Source organism: Aspergillus brunneoviolaceus, assembly GCF_003184695.1.
Source record: "Aspergillus brunneoviolaceus CBS 621.78 unplaced genomic scaffold BO95scaffold_72, whole genome shotgun sequence".
Classification (NCBI taxonomy): Eukaryota; Fungi; Ascomycota; class Eurotiomycetes; order Eurotiales; family Aspergillaceae; genus Aspergillus; species Aspergillus brunneoviolaceus.
Window position 1 is genome coordinate 45,210 of NW_020290802.1, and position 17,425 is coordinate 62,634.

Below are 17,425 nucleotides of genomic sequence, written 5' to 3' on the forward strand. Positions count from 1 at the left end.
GGAAGTCTGCCTTGATATTCACCAATCTACCACCATCCAACAACGTCTGGATTTACACGGCCTGGCATAAGTTTACTCAACTGAGGGTCTAGCGATGTCAATCTCGAGGTTGAAAGGGGCTGTCAAGTTCAAAACAGCCACCATATGCCAAAGTCGATGTTCTTCTCCTTGCCAGGTGCAGCAGCAGCTGTGCGAGCATGGCTGGCGAAAGGGGTTGGCGGGGGGTTGAAGTCGCCGGAGAACTTTCTAATGTCAAAACCACTATGAGAAGCTATTTATACGGACAGAAGTGACAAGATGGAATATTGAGAACGATCATCATACACATGCAGTCAACTCCGCATTTGACCGCTGTCAACCCCAGTGCTATACGCTGATAGTTGGAAGTCCAAGTGGATAGTTGCTAACTAGTTAGTGCTAAGTTAAGAGGCTTGTGGCGGTGGCATTAAACCCAAAGGGTGGGTGGCAGTACGGAAAGCTCTGGCGAGGATGGAGTTAGGGGGAGGGGCACGGGTCACGTGAAAGGTACCGAGCGGGTACAATCCTCCATAGTTTCAGGGGAAATCTCCATCACAGTAAAAAGGACGGAGCAATAATGAAACTAAAATAATAATACTCCCCAACCAGATGGTCAAGAGTTACTAGTGGCCAAGAGCAACAGGACTATTTACCCACCTCAGTAACTACCGGTACCGGTGCAGACGGGACTATGGACTAGACCTAAGCTAAACTTATCCGATTCAACAGTGCACTTCCACCCTCCCTAAAGACCAAGTGACTCCTCCTCTTGCTTGCTATGAACTTGGATGAATGGATCCATGAATATCCAGCCCACCCTGGGAGAATCTTGCATGCACCACCACCAATAACCGATACCAGGAATCCACACGCAGAGAGGGTCTTTGCATCAGATCGCCTCTTGGACCCCCTCCCAGCGCCAGCCATCGTCATTCCGCCGATCGTGCTGTGTGCCCCTGTCAACTACTCCGTACTTAATTGTAACCAGGTTATGAGCACTCACTCACTAACTTACCTACTCTGTCTCTGATAACTCAAAAGTGGTCCATCCCCCCCCCCTCCTTCCTGGCTTATAGTTGGTAGAGACAGCAAGCGCTTGCAATCTGACCGACTGTTCTATGCGTTAACTTAACTCAGTCTTACTTACCGTCTGTGTGCATAGCACTCTCCCGTTGGAGAAATTCTTTTGTTCTTCGCCTCTTCTTCCACTCCTCTTTTCTCCTCCTAATCTCCCCCTCCCCCCCATAATTTAAGGCGTAAGGCCCACCCCGTCCGTGCTATCATATCCACTTCCAACACCCCCTGTTCCGCTAAAGACGCGCGCGCTCCCAAATAACTCCCCTCCGAGCCTCTCAGCCTGTTGCGTTTCGCATACTCCTTTTTTCCTTACTTCTCCCGCCATACCGACCTTCCAGTTGCCACAGCTCTCTCGTATCCCGCTCTTCCCCAACGCCCATCGGATCAACCGAACACTATTATCACAATCATCAAAAATGTCATCGGACTCGGAGCAAGAATGGAAGCCCAGCGGTCGCCCTCAGTCGTTCGTACTCCTTTGCGCTCCTCCCCTCCGTTTTTAGATGTGGGCGTTGACCAAGACATGGCAGGACCATGGCACAGGCCTTTTCGACCGCGCTGGATAGCGCCTTTTCTCTGGACACCGATGTCAATCATCTCTCACAGACCATCGACCAAAAGTAGGTTCCACTCACATTCTCAACGAACATTCATCCTGAGACCCATCCTGTGCCGGGCCTCTGTTGGCAGGTCACCACATGATCGCATGAGCTGATAGAGCAACTCTACCAGGAAGCTGCAGATGATGATCCAGACCCGCGAACTCGAACAACTTCAAGCCAAGATCCGCGAAGCCGAAGAACGCCTCAAAGCTCGACAGTCGGTGATTATGGAGGCCAGAAACCCTGCAGCGCAAAGAGACGGTCGGTTCTACGGAGGCTCAGGTAAATCGAGCCTCGCCGTTTGATCTCGCCGATAACAACATCGCTAACCGCCATCGCTGCTGATCAGGAAACACGTCAGCGTCGTCGTCGCCCACCGATTCAGCACAATACTCCAGCGGCGATGAACAGCTGCGACGCAGCCAAGGCCGCAGTTCATAACGGCATGTAGGCGGGCCAGCGTGGGCACATTAGCATATAATCTGGGTTATGGTTTCAAGGACAGGAGAATCTGATGGGCTTCGACTTCACTGCTACAATATTTTATATATCCTTATCGGGCGAGCATGTTTGGGAGAAATCGGTTTTTGTTTTTTTTTTTGTTTTTTCTCTTTCTTCTTCAATTCTCATTCTTTGCCTTTCTGTTTGTTTGCACCGGTCATCGTGTTCCCACACTCGCGCATACCTCATCGCATGGGAGGGTCAAGCAGATGTCGGTGCACAGCTTTTGTTGCTCGAGTCCTTTTCGCGCTGGATAGCGTCGATGGCCGAGTTGAGCGTGCATGCCACGATCTCACGAGTCTAGTGGGTGAAGGGGTGTTTCATCATTCTTCTGTGGCGTAACATGTTCCATTATCATATTCTGATAGTCAACAAGCGGATTATTTCAGGAGCGGGTTGTTTCTTGAATGTTTCCAGTGTTTTGTGAAGATGAACTGAGAGTGAAGAAGAAGTCGCTGCGGGCTGCTGTGTTTGTCTTAGGGTAACGGACTGAGTCGCCCCCTCGATGGTCTATTTTTAGCCCAACTGTTTGTTGCACAGCATCCGATCGATCCCTCGGGGAATGGGAGTCCAGAAAAAGATCTCTTCCTCCGTGCCCAAGCTATCTGTGCTTTTGCTGTGCAGTGCTGGATTAGCAGTCAATGGAAGAGAAGAATCCTCCTCGAGTGGCTCATGTCAATGTCGATCGAGTGCCGTGCCCGACCCGACCGACAGCGCCGATCCATCCATCTCCCACCGCGACAGGAGCGCTTGACAGGAGTATTTCTCTGCTCGATGTGAATGGGTCGTTTTCCAACGGCCCTAATATTGCTCGACGGTGCCTTATCGCCCTAATTCGGTTCGATGTTGCCAAGGTCACGATTGATGGGGCAGAAATGCCTTTCTTTTCGTGCGGATATTCTTCCCAACGGGCGTTCGGTTGATCGTCACGGCTAGCTTTGAAATCATCCGGGCCGTGATTGCAATGGGTGTCAGTCAGACCCGACAAGAAAAGATCTTGATCGTTTGCCGGTGATTCGGAGACTGGCAGCCTGGTCGAGTCATTCTCATGAGGGGTTTATCTACTCTCAACTTCGGCAATATGCTGCTGGATCTGCTAACCGCAAATGGCGAATCCTGTTCGTATTGATAATAACTAATGCTGAGGAACTAGATGGTGAGTGTAACTCTGGACGGAGCAATGCAGAGTCAATCTCATCAATCTTTTTTTATCTTTTCATCACACTTCTCAATTTGCATTCTTCTGTGGAATTCTGGTGCACGCCCGTGAAGGCAATGATGTCAGTGCTGCTCTGCCCCAACCAGGGAAAACGCGGGCGAAACCCCAGAAAAGCGCCAAAGAGGCGTCCGAGCGAGGGTCCAGACCATAGCAGGCAGACTCTGCTATCGCCAGTCCCTCCCCTCTCATGCTCTGTGTTGTCGTGCAGCATGAATGATAAGTTAGCTACCTAGCACAGTACCTAGTTAGTCGGTACCGTAGTCTTGTTAATTAATATCAGGTTCAGCTAGTCTTCTAGCTCGCTGAGCTCCCGGAAGGATTCCCTGTTTCCTTTGGTTGTGTTGCTGCCCCTCCCCTCCTCCTCATCATCATCATTTTCTCCGGCTTCCTTCTCTTCCTCTCTCTCTCTCTCTCTCTCTCTCTTTCTACACTAGACTAACTAAACTTACTTACTCCGACTCCGTCATCTTTTCTCCTCCTTCCCCTTCCTTCCCCTCACCTGTTTCTCCTTCTTTTGTTTTCTTTTCCTTTTTCTTTTCTCTCTCCATCTCACTCTCCCCTTCCGTTGTTTGTAACTGCCATTCTCCCTCCCGTGGTAGATTCTCTTATCTACTACCCGAAGGGCGTTCGATCGGCGTCACCATGGTCCTCATTGACAAGCATTCGTACGAATCCCGCGAGGAGCAACGACTCAAGGAAGATCGCGAGCGCACTCGCTACTGGAAACGCTGGGGTCCCTACGTCGCCGAGAGACAATGGGCTACTGGTATGCTCTCTCCCCTTCGATCTGGAGGCTGGGAGATTTCACCTGAAACTGACGCAATGACCTCATTTCTCCTGCCGCCCCGCAGTTCGCGAAGATTACTCGTAAGCGTTACTCTTTCGTGCATTTCGCTGCAAGATGCATCAATGGCATCAATTGAACCATCGCTGACGGAGTATCTTATTTCTACACTTTCAGTGAGAATGGAGATGCCTGGAGCTGTAAGTTGCGCTCACATGCTGATTATACCACTCATGACTGATCGCTCTGATCCGCTGTAGACTTTTCCCACGACCATGCGCGGTCCCGAACTTACCGCTGGGGTGAGGACGGTATCGCCGGTGTGTCCGATACCCACAGCTTGCAAAACATCGCTTTTGCTTTTTGGAACGGCAAAGAGTATGTGGGGTCCGGTCCACGTCTGTAGTAAACTTGGCTCACCTTCGATTTTAGCGACTTCTTGAAGGAGCGTCTGTTCGGTTTGTCTAATCCCCAGGGAAACCATGGCGAGAGTGTCAAGGAGGCCCATTTCCATCTCGATAACACTCCGACAGTAAGACCCTTCTGCTCCCTCGGCGTGGATTTGACTTCATTCTGGTTTCTAATCCGACCACGCGCATAGCACTCTTACATGAAATTCCTCTACAAGTATCCCCAGAAGAAGTTTCCCTACCAGGAGCTTGCTGAGGAGAACGCACGACGCGGGAAAAGTGACCGCGAGTACCAGATCCTCGACACTGATGCCTTCGATGAGAATCGTTACTGGGATATCTTCATCGAGACTGCGAAAGAGGACGACGATGAGGAAGAACTCTTGTTCCGCATTATCGCCTACAATCGAGGACCTGAGCCAGCACACTTGCACATCATCCCGCATGTGTGGTTCCGCAACACCTGGGCATGGGGGTATGAGGAGAAGAACGCCAAGCCGTCCGTGGAGAAAGCCTATCCTCTGATCGCTAAGACCAAACACCACAAACTTGGCGAGCGCTATGTCCGGTTCTCTCCTTCCCCGTCTGTGACTGGGGAGGAAGATGTGGTTCCTAAGCTGCTGTTCACCGAGAACGAAACCAATAACGAATTTCTCTGGAACACCAAGAATGATCAGCCCTACGTCAAAGACGCCTTTCATCGTCACATTGTCAACGGTGAGAAGGGTGCAGTCAATCCCGAAAACAAGGGTACCAAGTTTGCCGCCTGGTATGCCTTTGATGAGGGCGAGGGTGTTCCTCCCGGCGAATGCGTGGTCGTTCGTTTCCGATTCTCTCGACGCCTGGAACCGTTCATCGATGAAGAAGTGCTGGATGATGTGATCGACCAGCGCAGAAATGAGGCCGATGACTTTTACTACCATATCAGTCCTTTGCCCATGAGCGATGACTTGCGGAATATTCAGCGGCAAGCTTTCTCCGGAATGATGTGGAACAAGCAGTTCTACCATTTCGTCTGGGACCAGTGGGCTAATGGCGACCCTGCGATGATCCCACCTCCCCCCGGTAGGAAGCACGTTCGAAACCAACAGTGGAAACACTTGTACATGGAGGATATTCTCTCGATGCCCGATTCGTGGGAATATCCATTCTTCGCTGCGTGGGATACTGCGTTCCACTGCATTCCACTTGCAATGATCGACCCGGAATTTGCGAAAAAGCAGCTGGACATCCTCACTCGCGAGTGGTACATGCATCCCAACGGTCAGCTTGCAGCCTACGAGTGGAACTTTGGTGATGTGAACCCTCCTGTTCATGCCTGGGCTACGTTCCGCGTCTTCAAGATTGAGCGTAAGATGTATGGACGGCAGGACCTTGATTTCTTGGAGCGGGTGTTCCAGAAGCTTTTGCTAAACTTCACATGGTGGGTCAACCGAAAGGATTCCGACGGTAAGAACGTCTTTGAGGGCGGCTTTTTGGGGCTGGACAACATCGGCCTCTTCAACCGCTCCGAGCCTCTCCCCACCGGCGGTGTGCTGGAGCAGGCCGATAGCACAGGATGGATGGCCTTCTACTGCCTGTGCATGTTGAACATCGCGTTGGAGCTGGCCAAGCATCGGAGAATTTACGAAGACAGTGAGTGATCTCACCCTCTATATTGAGCTACTTATGTGCTGATAGAGGTCCAGTTGCCTCCAAGTTCTTCGAGCACTTCATTCTGATTAGTGATGCCATGACTTTCCGATCAGGAGGTCAGGAATCGTCCCTCTGGAACGAAGAAGATGGGTCAGTGGTCCGATGCCTAACAATTCAGATAATTGCTTACGATGTATAGCTTCTATTACGATGCGATCTCCTACGGTGACCCATGGACCCAGCAGCTACCTGTGCGGTCTTTGGTCGGCTTGATCCCTCTCTATGCCGTCCTCACACTTGAGCCCGAGTTGATCAACAAGTTCCCATCTTTCAAGAAGCGTTTGGAATGGTTCGTTGAGAATCGCCAAGATGTGGCCGAGCGCAACATTGCAAGCATGAAGCACCGCGGCAAAGACGAGCGACTCCTTCTAGCGTTGGTGAGCAAGGACCGCCTGGAGAAAATTCTCAAGCGCATGCTGGACGAGACCGAGTTTCTGTCGGAGCACGGCATTCGATCGATGTCCAAGTATCATGGAGAACACCCCTATTCGATGGATGTCAACGGTCAGACATTCCGAGTCAGCTATGTTCCAGGAGACTCCGACAGTGGGCTGTTCGGAGGCAACAGCAACTGGCGTGGGCCGATCTGGTTGTGTGTCAACTTCCTGCTCATCGAGTCTTTGCTACGCTTCTACATGTTCTATGGCGATTCATTCAAGATCGAGTGTCCCACAGGCTCCGGCGAGTACATGCATCTCGGGCACATTGCCGAAGAGATTCAGCATCGGCTGCAGCACCTGTTCGCCCGCAACGACGAAGGCCGCCGGGCGGTACACAATGGATCCGACCTCCTCGACTTTGACGAGCACTGGAAGGATTACATGTGGTTCCATGAGTTCTTCGACGGAGACACCGGCCGCGGTCTTGGAGCGTCTCACCAGTGCGGATGGACTGGTCTCATTGCCAAGATCATCCATGACACAGGGTATGTCACACCTCACACGTCTGTCTGTCTATTGTTCCTGGCTAATAGTGCTATTAGTATCAACTGCCGTCTCCCACAAACACCCCGCACCCCCCACGCAGCAGCATCGCACTACTTCGACGACGTCTTCACTCGATTCTCCCGCCCACGCGGCAGCCGTCGTCCCAGCGTTCGCCGCTCTTCCACGACCCGCTCAATCGGCAACCGCAGCGACTTCGAGTCCACTCTCTCTGGACGCGAGACCCCGGCTCCTGAGACTGCCCTCGACGAGGACGACGAAAACCGGAAAGTCGACACCGACCTCCAGAACGAGCATGTTCACAAATATGTGGAGAGTCAGCTGCAGCGCGTAAGAAGCCAAGCTTCGATTGGAGCGTACGAGGATGAATTTGAGGCGCAGGCAGACCGCGCCCCCAACGGGCATTGAAATTTATGGAAAGATGACATTGAATGAGAGAGAGATGAAGTCGACGGGGACTGGGACCTAGTACAAAGTTAGACAGATGTTTATTTCCGAAGATGTGTTAGATGGGTAGTAATGTTGTTGATTTCAGAGCGGTGATCATTTCGAAAGCATGAATAAAGATTGTCTGATTATCTGTTTTCTTTTTCTTTTTTCCCTCCCCTTTTCAAGCTGAAATGCTGCATAGATGGAATGAAGATATGACCCCTCATTCAGACCGCTTGCTGTGAAGATACATTCATCGCCTGAATTGTCCGCGGCTTTGTTTCTCGTTATTCTCTGGCTTGGTGCAGGGTCTACCCTCGCTCTAACCAACCAACCCCCTCACCCCTCTTTAAGTGTCTACCATCTGATAATATCACCAACCGAACCACCCCCGAGCCTGAAATTGACCAACCTCAGCGAAACCCCAACATATAATCCAATGCATTATATCTAATCTATGTAGAACCAACACCCGCTTGCTTCACTTCAACAAAAAGTCACAAAACCAAGATTCGAGCACGCAAACCAGCGACACATGTTTATCCTGAACTAGACTAGTAGTCAACACCCAAAGTCCCGTTCCTCAAGCCAGGAGCAGGGGCCTCGCCGACTATATAGCTGTGCTACAGGATGTGCAGTACAGTACAGTACAGTACAGTACATTGAAGACGCGGTCCATCCGTCCGCAGCCAGCGATTCTGCAATACTGCAACTCCTCTGGATTACTTGCCCCGGATTGCCAACTAGGTCTGCTCCGTTCAGCGGATATGGTACTGCATGTACAATAGCCAAGCCAGAGGTACTTTTTTTAAAGAGGGGAGTCTTTCTGCATGGGGTCGGGGTTGGGCTTGGACTTCGTTAACGTCGCTACCCCCCTCTAAATTCAGGGGTCTTGTCGCTGGATATACCTGTATTACTGTAATGGTGCAAGTATGATGGGGTCTAACTCGGCTGGCTGAGCTCGATATCGTCTGACTGTTAGAGGGTTGATGCTCTTGTAGCCTGATAGATAAGTATTCTTAATATCTACATCTACATCTACACCTCAACCCTATTCAAACCCCATCATCGTCGGGTGCACACCTCTTACTTCTAGGTGTACACTCCACTCCACACTCTACAGCACATTTACACCTCCGAAACCAACCCCAGTACCCAAAGATAATACCTCAACCCCCCCCCCCCCCCCAAAAAAAAAGTTCAAAGAAAAGTCGCATAATTGAGATTTAGGATACATTTGTATGACGGATGAAAGGGAGGTGAGACGATAGAAGGGGTGTGTGTGAACGGGTTCGGGGGGATGAGGGAATATAGTTATACTGATGGAAGAGACGGTTTTGTTGCTTCCATCAACAAACATAATTTATTTTCTTTTTGCCGGGAAAAAGCAAAAGAGATTTACAGAGCATCGGTGAGAGCCTTGTTGAGCTTAGCGATCTTGGAGGAAACGCTGAGGTCGATGGTGCGGTCGCCGATTTCGACGACGAGGCCGCCGAGGAGGTCGGGGTTGACCTGTTGCCATTGTTAGGTGTCCAGTTTGGGGAGTAGGAGATAATAAAAGGGGGAGTTACCTTGGAGACAACCTTGAGCTTCTTGCCCTGGCTGAACTCGGACTTGGAGACGGCCCTCTCGAGACGGTTGAGGGTCTTGGTGTCGAGCTCCTAGAAATTTGGTGTGTTAGTTTAGTGTTTGGGTGCTGATTGAGACCCTGGAATTGCTCCAGGAGGAACGGCAACCTACCTGAGCACTGGTGATGCTCAGCTCGACCTCACCACGATGGGCGCCCATGAGAGTCGCGAACTTCTCGCAGACACCCTCCAGCAGACCCAGGCGGTTGTTCTCGGCCAGGGTGGCCAGGAAGTTCTTGATGATCTCGGCCTTGTCGGCGCCGCCGGCCACCTTCTGCAGCTCGGCGATGATCTGCTGCTTGTCGGAGACGGAAAGGGTCGGGGCGTTCAGGATCTCGATCAGCTTGCGGTCGGCCTTGAGGGTCTGGCTCAGGTTGCCCAGGGCCTTGGCGGTCTGCTCCAGAGCGGCGGACTTGGCCGAGGCGGTGTACTATAAGCAGCAATGAGAAGGATTTGAGTTAGCCGGATATCTCGCTTTCTGTTTCCTTCGAGGGGGAGGCTTTTTTCTGTGGATGATTTGGACAAGGGCTGGTGTTTGTCCGCCCAATTGTTGCTGGTGTCTTGTGTGCCCTTGCTCGCTTTCCGTCTCGTCTCAGTTCGGGTTCTTGTATAGGTCTGTTTGTGGTATTTTCCCATGGTGTAGGAAAGTTGATCTTGCGTGTGATTGAAGAGACGAGACGGATTGGAGCAGCCCGCGCGCGCACACCCATTGGACCGAGGGCGGAGGGGAGACGCCACAGCAACGAATTGGACCACCACCCCAGGAAGAACCGTGCTGAGTGTGATGTGTGCATACCAGAGCAGTGGCATAGGTGCCGTCAACGCCGAACAGAGACACCGGGGGCTTGACCTCCTGGGCCGGGGTGGCATAGGTGCGAAGACCGTTGAGAGCGGCAGTGCGAGGCACGGTGAACTGCTGGGCGGAGGCACGGAGGCCGACGCGGGCGAGACGAACGGAGAACATGGTGATCGGTGAGAAGGAGGACCTGGGCGAACCGGGGGAGTGGAGGAGGGAGGGAGATGCGAGAAGACGTCTGTGTTTCGTCGATGGAGACTGACTGACTTGCGTTTGGTGATGGCGTCTCGAGGTTCGGGGCCAGGTTCAGTTCCTGCCGGCTAGGGCGGTCACGTGAGTCCCGCACACGCCGGGTTTTCGGCTATTCTTCTTTCCCTCTCGTACTACTCATATTCATACTACACCAGACAATTGGAAAGAGAGACTGCTTACTGCTTTCATTCGCATACAAACATCGAACAGCGGTAATATGCAATGCCCATCAACTCAATACCTTTATCAGAAACGAAACAAAAACGCCGGACGGCCTCTACGACCTTCTTTAAATGTTCCCTTTTACGAATGCCTCCACGCCCAAACGCCCTGGTCCCGTCATCCTTCATCCTCTCGTGTGCTCGCCTGTCAGCCGCAAATCAGTCACTCCGCAGCATACTGTCCACCAGGTCGCCCAGAGGCCCCCAGAAGTCCTTCCCGCTTGCCAAGCGATGCTCGTCGATGAACAGAACGTAGTGTTTGAAGCTGGTGTTCAGGTGGGGTTCCAAGCCGAGATGCACCACCACGGGATAGTGGTGACAGTAAATGTGCGCATACACCCGGTACATACGCTTGTAGATCTGTCGCACCAGACTGGGGAACGCTTTGGGGAAGGGAACACCTGCAGTGGGTTTCCAAATGTTAGCACCTGCCACCGCCGCCAATGTTATAGCTTGTAGAGTGCTGTAGCGGCTGTAGCGGCTGCAGCCAGAACCGGGTGAACCCTCCGCCCCCCGTTGGGGCATCACGTACCGAGCCTGCTGGGGAAGATCTGTTCGTTGTCGACGCTGCTTTGCACCCAGCTCATCAGATGTTCGATATACTCGGGCGCGGACATCTTCGTCGGGCGCTTGAAGTTCTCCGAGTCCTGCCAGAGGTACTCGAACCTAGTTCACGAATCCTTGTCAGCTCTGAGGACATATATACCACCTGGGAAACTCGGGTTTCGCATACTCATCGGTCGCTTTCATCTCCGGACATGATTGAGGCGAGCAGAACTCTGTGATCGCGCCGTACAGTAGGTTGATCTGATTGTAGAAGTCGACAACTGCGGGGACGAAGGTAACAACATGGTTGGATCAGCACGCGGACAACACGCTTGTGGCATACACATTCGGCGGTCACTTGATTTGTATCAGGAACACACCATTCACGGCCAACCATTCATTCAAGTCCTCGCCCTCGGGCAGTTTCACGGCCTTGCGCAGACTGCCGCTGCCGAGCGTCGCTTCCGCAAATTGTCTCAGTTGGTAGCTGGTGGTGCCCTTGGCTGCCGACCGCGGCTTGAAGGGCGCGCGAGTGCGAGCATTGCTGGGAGGTGTCAGTCCACAGGGGTCATTTTTCAGCGCGAACACCGCCGGTGACAAGTAGGAGGGGGGTTCAGAGAGAGGAGCGCGGGAAGTATGGACGGTGTTGTGGTAGACTGAAGGGACGAGAGGGAGGGGAGGTAGAGGGCGCCGTGAAGACGTCGGAGTCGGCGGGGCAGCAGATGAAGAGGAAGAAGAAGAGGAGGAGGGATTGGTGGTGACGGGGACAGACATTGTGGTGATGAAAGATGCCATCTCGCTTTTCGCGTGAGGAAAAGACTCTCTCTTTTGACTAGATAAGGACAGCGAACGGGTCGCCTGTCGAAGGCCGCGGGCTGCCTGGAATTGTTTCCTTCAGCGGCGGCGGCGGCGGAGGATCGAGTGCGTGGTGGGAGGAGAATGCGCCTACATTCCGATGCCAGACAGTCAAGCAATCCGTCAGTCCATCTGGGTGCGCACAGGCATTGAGAGGGGGGTTACTCACTGGCTCGGCCAAGAGTCCCGGGTCTGGAGCGCCAATAGTCCCTCAAGGGCGCGTTGAAGACGAGATTATAGGCGTGTGTTTTAGTTAGTGTCAAGTGAGCGACGATGGGGGGGTAGGAGGACTGGGGAAGAGAAACAAAAGAGAAGTAGAGGGAAGGAGAAGAAGGATGGGATCAGCGATCGATTCGGGCCCGACCAGATCGGATGAGGCGCAAACACCAGGAACTAATCAATGTCGCACGAGTTAATATAAATTGGCTGCGGGGGAATGCATCTACTATGAGTACTACCACCATCTATTCTATACAACAATATCTATAGACTAAGTTACTGCTCCTATCTACACTAGACCAACTTGAGTACGTAGTGACTCTTGAGTTGCTCCACGCTTCCCACCCACCCACGGAACCATGGATGATGCAGTCTTCCAACTCCCAAGTCGTCCAACGCCCCGTCCGTTGCCCCGGTGACCCCGTCGCGCCGCAAGGAAATGGAGGCTTTATTAGTTAGAACGTCCCAGAGGAGTTTTTTCTGGCTGGCATGCCCCAACTTACTAGTCTCTCATTACGTTGTTTCAGTCTAGCGCAGCCAAGGCATGGACTGACTTAGACTGCAAGGAACCTGGATTTGTCCTAGACTCTATGCGACGTCATAGAATCCAGAAGTCGCTTATTTTCTTAACGTCTTGTAATTGTAGTAGGATACACATCGTTCGCATATAGCTTATGTCAAATAGCGTATCCTTCGTTTTCTTCTGGCAGCCGCTCCCTGACTGTCTCGCCATAAATCGTGATTGGGATTGCGATCTCAAATGACTCACACCCGATGGTTTCCAAGGCTGACATGACCCGTCCGCGTTCGTCTTCAGATACGGCCTCCAACAATCGCGAACCCGATGGCGCTGACCCGTCATGCGCATTACTGGTAACGAACTCGAATCGGAGTTCCCATTCATGATTCACTCCAGTGGTGAGGATTGTAGGTGTTGCAGAGACAGGGATTGCTGGACTGAAGACCACGCGGGTCGCGTAGAGCGTGTTCTCGAAATACGAGGCATGGACCTTGCGAGTCGCACGACGGATGCTCGCGTTCGATCGGATAGCCAGAGCCGGGGCAACTCGCTCGGAGCTCTCAAGGGTGGCACGTAGAGCGTAGCAAGGAAGTGCGGCATCGGTGAAGTTCACGGTGGCTATAATCGTCTCGCCTAGTCGGTGAGACGGGCGGTTAAGGACAACAACGGCGATTCGGCGTCCGTTGCGGGCGATCTCGAACCGATTGGGGCTACGAGATGAATGAAGCGCTTGATTGCTCCGAAGGATGGCGAGGTCAATGATATCCTTGCAGGATAGTCGACCGGTCGCCAGATCGTGACTTGCTCGATGTTCCGCCGAAGCTTCGGGTGGGTGCAGCGAGTTGTTTCGGGAGGCTTTTTCAAGGATGTCATCCACGTATGATAGGAATTCTGGGGCCGACGTCCACGTAGGGCCACTAATGCTTTTGGGCTTCACTACTGGGGCTGGGTTCGTTCCGACCTTTTGTACCCTAGCTTCGTCTCGGAGCAGCACATAGGGGCTCATCAGATCATGGCCCATGATATCTCCCTGGCCTGTAAGAGGAATTAATCACTTTGTTCTTAGTTGGTTCGAGCCCAACACTTACCATTGACTCCGCTGAACACACGAAAAGGTATGCTAATGCGGTTCACCCGCTGCGGCTCGTTACGATTACTCGGCCGTTGTGTGCCGATGACCAGATTGTAGGATATCTTGATCGCTTTCCCCTTGTGGCTAGCTGGCAAGCCACTTGGAAGAGTGAAAGAGAACGAATACGACTGCTCCTCCCCAGGTGCCAGTCGCAAGTCTACGAAGAGAAGCGACTGCGTTGTGGAAAGTAGTGGTATCGATCGAGACGATGAGACGCCCCGCATGTCTCGTAAGCCATCCAGTTCGTTGTTGGAGAGGAGACCACTCAATGACTCCTCAATTGCATTCCATTTGAACGCACCCCAGAAGCCGCCGCTTTTGCGACTCTTCTCTTCGCTCGCACCTGGTTTCCAACTTAGCGGACTGACTGCGCCCCCTGCTCCTCCGACAACACCTTTCCGCTTGACTTCCTCAAAGATAGATTGGTGAATCAGAGAGCCATCCACAGTAAATGAAGCGCTGATCTGTGCGTAACCCATAAGCAGTGTCTGAGTGTGAGGCGAAAGCCCCGGGGATTCCACACTTGACACATGTCGTGAGTGGCGGGATACAATAGGCGGGCGCGGCACTGTCATGGAATAGTTTGTATACTCGGACTGGAGAGTCTCTGAGGAATTGTCGCTGATCGAGTTGTAATCCCCACTACTTCTGTGACTTCCAGCCAGGCTGGAAGTTGACATGATTCTCGTTAGCTGCGGCAAATGTCCTGGTGCCGTCAAAGCCGTCATTTCCTTCCCATTAGGTCTGGGTGCTGTAGGATTCTCTTCAATTGGCGATGTTAATGTTGAAACGCCTATATGGCTGTTGGTGTCAGTAGCTGGGGACGGCGGAAATTTGAATTCTATCGGTGATAATGGAGGCCGACGCGCAGGGGTACGAGGTGGCTCGATTGATCGATTGGGACTGTAGATATTTGAGCCAGGGCGGCTGGTGTCATTCGGACCGTCGATGTCAATTCTGGGGTTCCCGGGAGATGAATGAATTGAGGACTCCGTAGGTGGAAAGCTGCGAACGGGACTGCGACCACCTAGAAATGCAAGCTTTTAGCATTCAACCCATGCCCTTGATCTCTGCTTCGTTATCAAGTACCTATTGCGGACTGATCCTCATATGCTTCATATCTCCTTGGCAAGACCTGTAGACTTGCCGCGCGCCCATGACGCCTTAGTGGTCGGGGGTGGCTGAATTGTGATGATGTCCGGGGTGTCGGCTCTCCGGTTCCTTCACTATCGATGGAGAGTATAGAGACCGATCGTTTATGCTTGCCACTGGCGGCTGAGCCATTGCGAGGAGTAGACGGAGGAGGGAAGCTGTGCGAGCCGATCAACGGCGAGCTCACCGAGGAAGAAAGGCGGTGCGACGGGCTTTTCTTAGCTGCTGTGGAGTACGAGCGACGATGCGGACTGAAGAAGAATTTCTGAGGGGATTTCAGCGAGAATAATGACTCGGAGTGGGTGCTTGTAGCTCGCGAAGGTTGTCTGTGGTGTGAGGTCGGACCCCCGGGATGGGGTTCCACGTTCGTCTCCGCAACGTTCTTGAAGGTAATAGTGCATTCCACATCTTCCCCCGCAAATATTGTCTGGTCTTTCCACTTCACAAAGACTTGGATGTCTGATGGCATGGCGGCGATTGGAAGGCTCCCATGTGGATTTGGGTGAGCGCGCACAGGTAAGACCAGAAGGAGGAAGCTCGGGGTAGTTCAGTTGGTTGGTGGGTACCAGCCGCCACCTTGAAGGAAAGACAACCCTAAACCAACGCGCCAGGAAGATAGTCAAAAGATGATCTGATGTTTGCCAGCTAGGGCATGGCGTCAAATGGAGAAGGACATAATGGTGGAAGGAGAATTAGGAGAGCCGAAAGGAAGCGGGTGAACGTAGCCTAGCGATTCAGTCCGCTCCATAACGTTCCTGGCGGCGGCGGCGGCAGCAGAGGAGAGGATGGGTTTACTAGTCTAGCCGAGACCCTTAATGAGTGCATACATCAAATGCAATTTACAACTAATAAGCAAAACTCGACTGTGCGCGTAAGACGTCTACTGTCATGTTGGGTTCCTGATCCAATACTGTTCCCTGCTTGTTTAGAGCTTTGATCACTACGAGCAAGTGCGCTAGGACAGACGATATTGCCTTCAATTTAGAGATAGGAAGAAGTGAAATGACGCCAACCCATACAACGCCACCGTCCCTGCTCGTCAATATACATCATGCAATGGTATTATACAGTGTTTGTGCTCCTGCAAGCCATAGCGAGGTCGTCTATACCTTTTCTTCATCGCCCTTAGCCTCATAAAAGAGGACTTGCGAGTCTTGAATTTTTTCCGTATCCTTGGTAGGTGGTCGTAAGCCGAGCTCAGTCATGTGAGCCCAGATGCGATCGTGTCGTCTCTCCCATCGCTTCCGGCGATCCTCCATTTCTTTGTCTGATGCACGCCATTTGCTCTTCAGGATACGTCTAATCGCCTCTGGCGAGACCTTGAACTGCTCGGCGAGAACAGGTGTGGTGAACTTATCTGGTGCCACCTGATGCAAGTGTCGGATTCCCTCTATCGCATCGGGGGAGAGCTTCTTAGGAGGATTCCATCCTTCCTTGAACTTCTCTTTCAGAGCAGCCTTCTGGGTTTGCCAGTGCTCTTTCTTCTTCGGCGGGCCAGTATTTTTGATGGCATCCCTCCAAGTCTTTGGCTTCCCTTCCGAGGGCTTTGTCTTCTCTAAAGGCTTGGTCTTCTCCGAGGGCTTCATTTTCGATCGATCGCCGCGTGAATCGGTTTTGCTGCGAGAGCCTTCAGCTCTCCCTCTACCAGCGCCTTTGGCATCCGTTCGTTTTGTAAAAGGAACCCGGTTAGTCTCAGATGAGGATTCTGGGGTTTGTACGACGGTATCTGTCGAGCTGTCGCCACGTTCGTTCTTTGCCGGTGTGGCTGTTTCTATCTTGTTCGTCGCATCCGGAGAATATTCGAGGGTATCGGTGGACGACAACAATGAATGAGACTTATGTATCTGGATTTGATGAGTGGAGCTGAAACTGCGTTGGGCGCCAGGCTTGCGATAGGCAAGAGGCGTTATCGGGAACAAGCTTCGACGTTGATAAACTCGACAGGTAGAGCGAGCAAGATCTGGTTGAAAAGCTTCATGCAGCAGAGATGACAGGTGCATTCGTGCTGAAGCAGCCCCTGAATGCCACATGATGATGCGCTGGCTTGGGGAATTTGTCGGAGGCAAACGCGACCAGAAAAAAGAAGTATCGCGCTGATAAAATCCCGCGGGAGACTTCTAGAAACGGGGCTAGAACAATTTACCGCTTCCCCCAGTAGTCATGTGACTGGCCGACATACAACCACTCAGTCAACTGTTGACCTTCCACCATCCAATCCACTATCATCTACGATGTCGGCAGACGGAATAGCAAGGAGATTTTCGACATTCTCATTGCTTTTGTTCTATCTGAAACTTGCTCACCGCTAATTCATAATGGCTTACTGACCAGTGAAGAGTAAGAATCTGTGAGATGCGCGAATCAGCAGCCCCCTTGATTCGGCGCGAAGTCCATACTCTTGTCAGTGGTCCTAAGGACAACAAAG

The 17,425-nt window shown here is 52.2% G+C and overlaps 8 protein-coding genes across 8 annotated transcripts; 3 read left to right on the forward strand and 5 right to left on the reverse strand.

Moving 5' to 3' along the window:
* Positions 1 to 647: 647 nt before the first annotated feature.
* BO95DRAFT_446489 (uncharacterized protein) lies at positions 648 to 1,149 on the reverse strand (the record flags this gene model as incomplete). The annotated part of the gene is made up of 1 exon (XM_025587396.1): positions 648 to 1,149. A coding segment is annotated over exon 1 (220 nt), but the record flags the coding sequence as incomplete, so codon positions are not given.
* A 281-nt stretch (positions 1,150 to 1,430) lies between these two features.
* On the forward strand, positions 1,431 to 2,594 carry BO95DRAFT_446491 (uncharacterized protein). Its single transcript, XM_025587397.1, has 4 exons — positions 1,431 to 1,561; positions 1,626 to 1,715; positions 1,828 to 1,979; positions 2,047 to 2,594. Exons 1-4 carry the CDS (start codon positions 1,512 to 1,514, stop codon positions 2,136 to 2,138), a joined length of 384 nt encoding a protein of 127 aa, XP_025438407.1. The 5' UTR covers positions 1,431 to 1,511; the 3' UTR covers positions 2,139 to 2,594.
* On the forward strand, positions 1,953 to 2,690 carry BO95DRAFT_253908 (uncharacterized protein). The gene is made up of 2 exons (XM_025581460.1): positions 1,953 to 1,958; positions 2,047 to 2,690. The coding sequence occupies exon 2, from the start codon at positions 2,187 to 2,189 to the stop codon at positions 2,538 to 2,540; it is 354 nt and encodes a 117-aa protein (XP_025438408.1). The 5' UTR covers positions 1,953 to 1,958; positions 2,047 to 2,186; the 3' UTR covers positions 2,541 to 2,690.
* Positions 2,691 to 4,059: 1,369 nt separating this feature from the next.
* BO95DRAFT_372103 (uncharacterized protein) lies at positions 4,060 to 7,658 on the forward strand (the record flags this gene model as incomplete). The annotated part of the gene is made up of 9 exons (XM_025582985.1): positions 4,060 to 4,183; positions 4,269 to 4,284; positions 4,379 to 4,401; positions 4,462 to 4,579; positions 4,634 to 4,733; positions 4,803 to 6,246; positions 6,300 to 6,396; positions 6,446 to 7,231; positions 7,289 to 7,658. 9 exons carry the CDS (start codon positions 4,060 to 4,062, stop codon positions 7,656 to 7,658), a joined length of 3,078 nt encoding a protein of 1,025 aa, XP_025438409.1.
* A 1,219-nt stretch (positions 7,659 to 8,877) lies between these two features.
* Positions 8,878 to 10,271, reverse strand: BO95DRAFT_421702 (F1F0 ATP synthase subunit 5; the record flags this gene model as incomplete). The annotated part of the gene is made up of 4 exons (XM_025584573.1): positions 8,878 to 9,191; positions 9,251 to 9,340; positions 9,420 to 9,737; positions 10,104 to 10,271. 4 exons carry the CDS (start codon positions 10,269 to 10,271, stop codon positions 9,078 to 9,080), a joined length of 690 nt encoding a protein of 229 aa, XP_025438410.1. The 3' UTR covers positions 8,878 to 9,077.
* A 242-nt stretch (positions 10,272 to 10,513) lies between these two features.
* BO95DRAFT_254200 (Mob1/phocein family protein) lies at positions 10,514 to 12,157 on the reverse strand. Its single transcript, XM_025581462.1, has 6 exons — positions 12,147 to 12,157; positions 11,895 to 12,067; positions 11,503 to 11,666; positions 11,310 to 11,403; positions 11,109 to 11,242; positions 10,514 to 10,977 (listed from the first exon to the last, which is right to left on the reverse strand). Exons 2-6 carry the CDS (start codon positions 11,915 to 11,917, stop codon positions 10,736 to 10,738), a joined length of 657 nt encoding a protein of 218 aa, XP_025438411.1. The 5' UTR covers positions 11,918 to 12,067; positions 12,147 to 12,157; the 3' UTR covers positions 10,514 to 10,735.
* Positions 12,158 to 12,533: 376 nt separating this feature from the next.
* BO95DRAFT_446498 (putative intracellular protein transport protein (Sat1)) lies at positions 12,534 to 15,704 on the reverse strand. The gene is made up of 4 exons (XM_025587398.1): positions 14,938 to 15,704; positions 13,805 to 14,875; positions 12,700 to 13,751; positions 12,534 to 12,642 (listed from the first exon to the last, which is right to left on the reverse strand). The coding sequence occupies exons 1-3, from the start codon at positions 15,467 to 15,469 to the stop codon at positions 12,874 to 12,876; spliced, it is 2,481 nt and encodes an 826-aa protein (XP_025438412.1). The 5' UTR covers positions 15,470 to 15,704; the 3' UTR covers positions 12,534 to 12,642; positions 12,700 to 12,873.
* Positions 15,705 to 15,975: 271 nt separating this feature from the next.
* rrg9 (mitochondrial ribosome assembly protein RRG9) lies at positions 15,976 to 17,086 on the reverse strand. The gene has a single exon (XM_025587399.1). It carries the CDS (start codon positions 16,584 to 16,586, stop codon positions 16,104 to 16,106), a length of 483 nt encoding a protein of 160 aa, XP_025438413.1. The 5' UTR covers positions 16,587 to 17,086; the 3' UTR covers positions 15,976 to 16,103.
* Between the last annotated feature and the right edge of the window lie 339 nt (positions 17,087 to 17,425).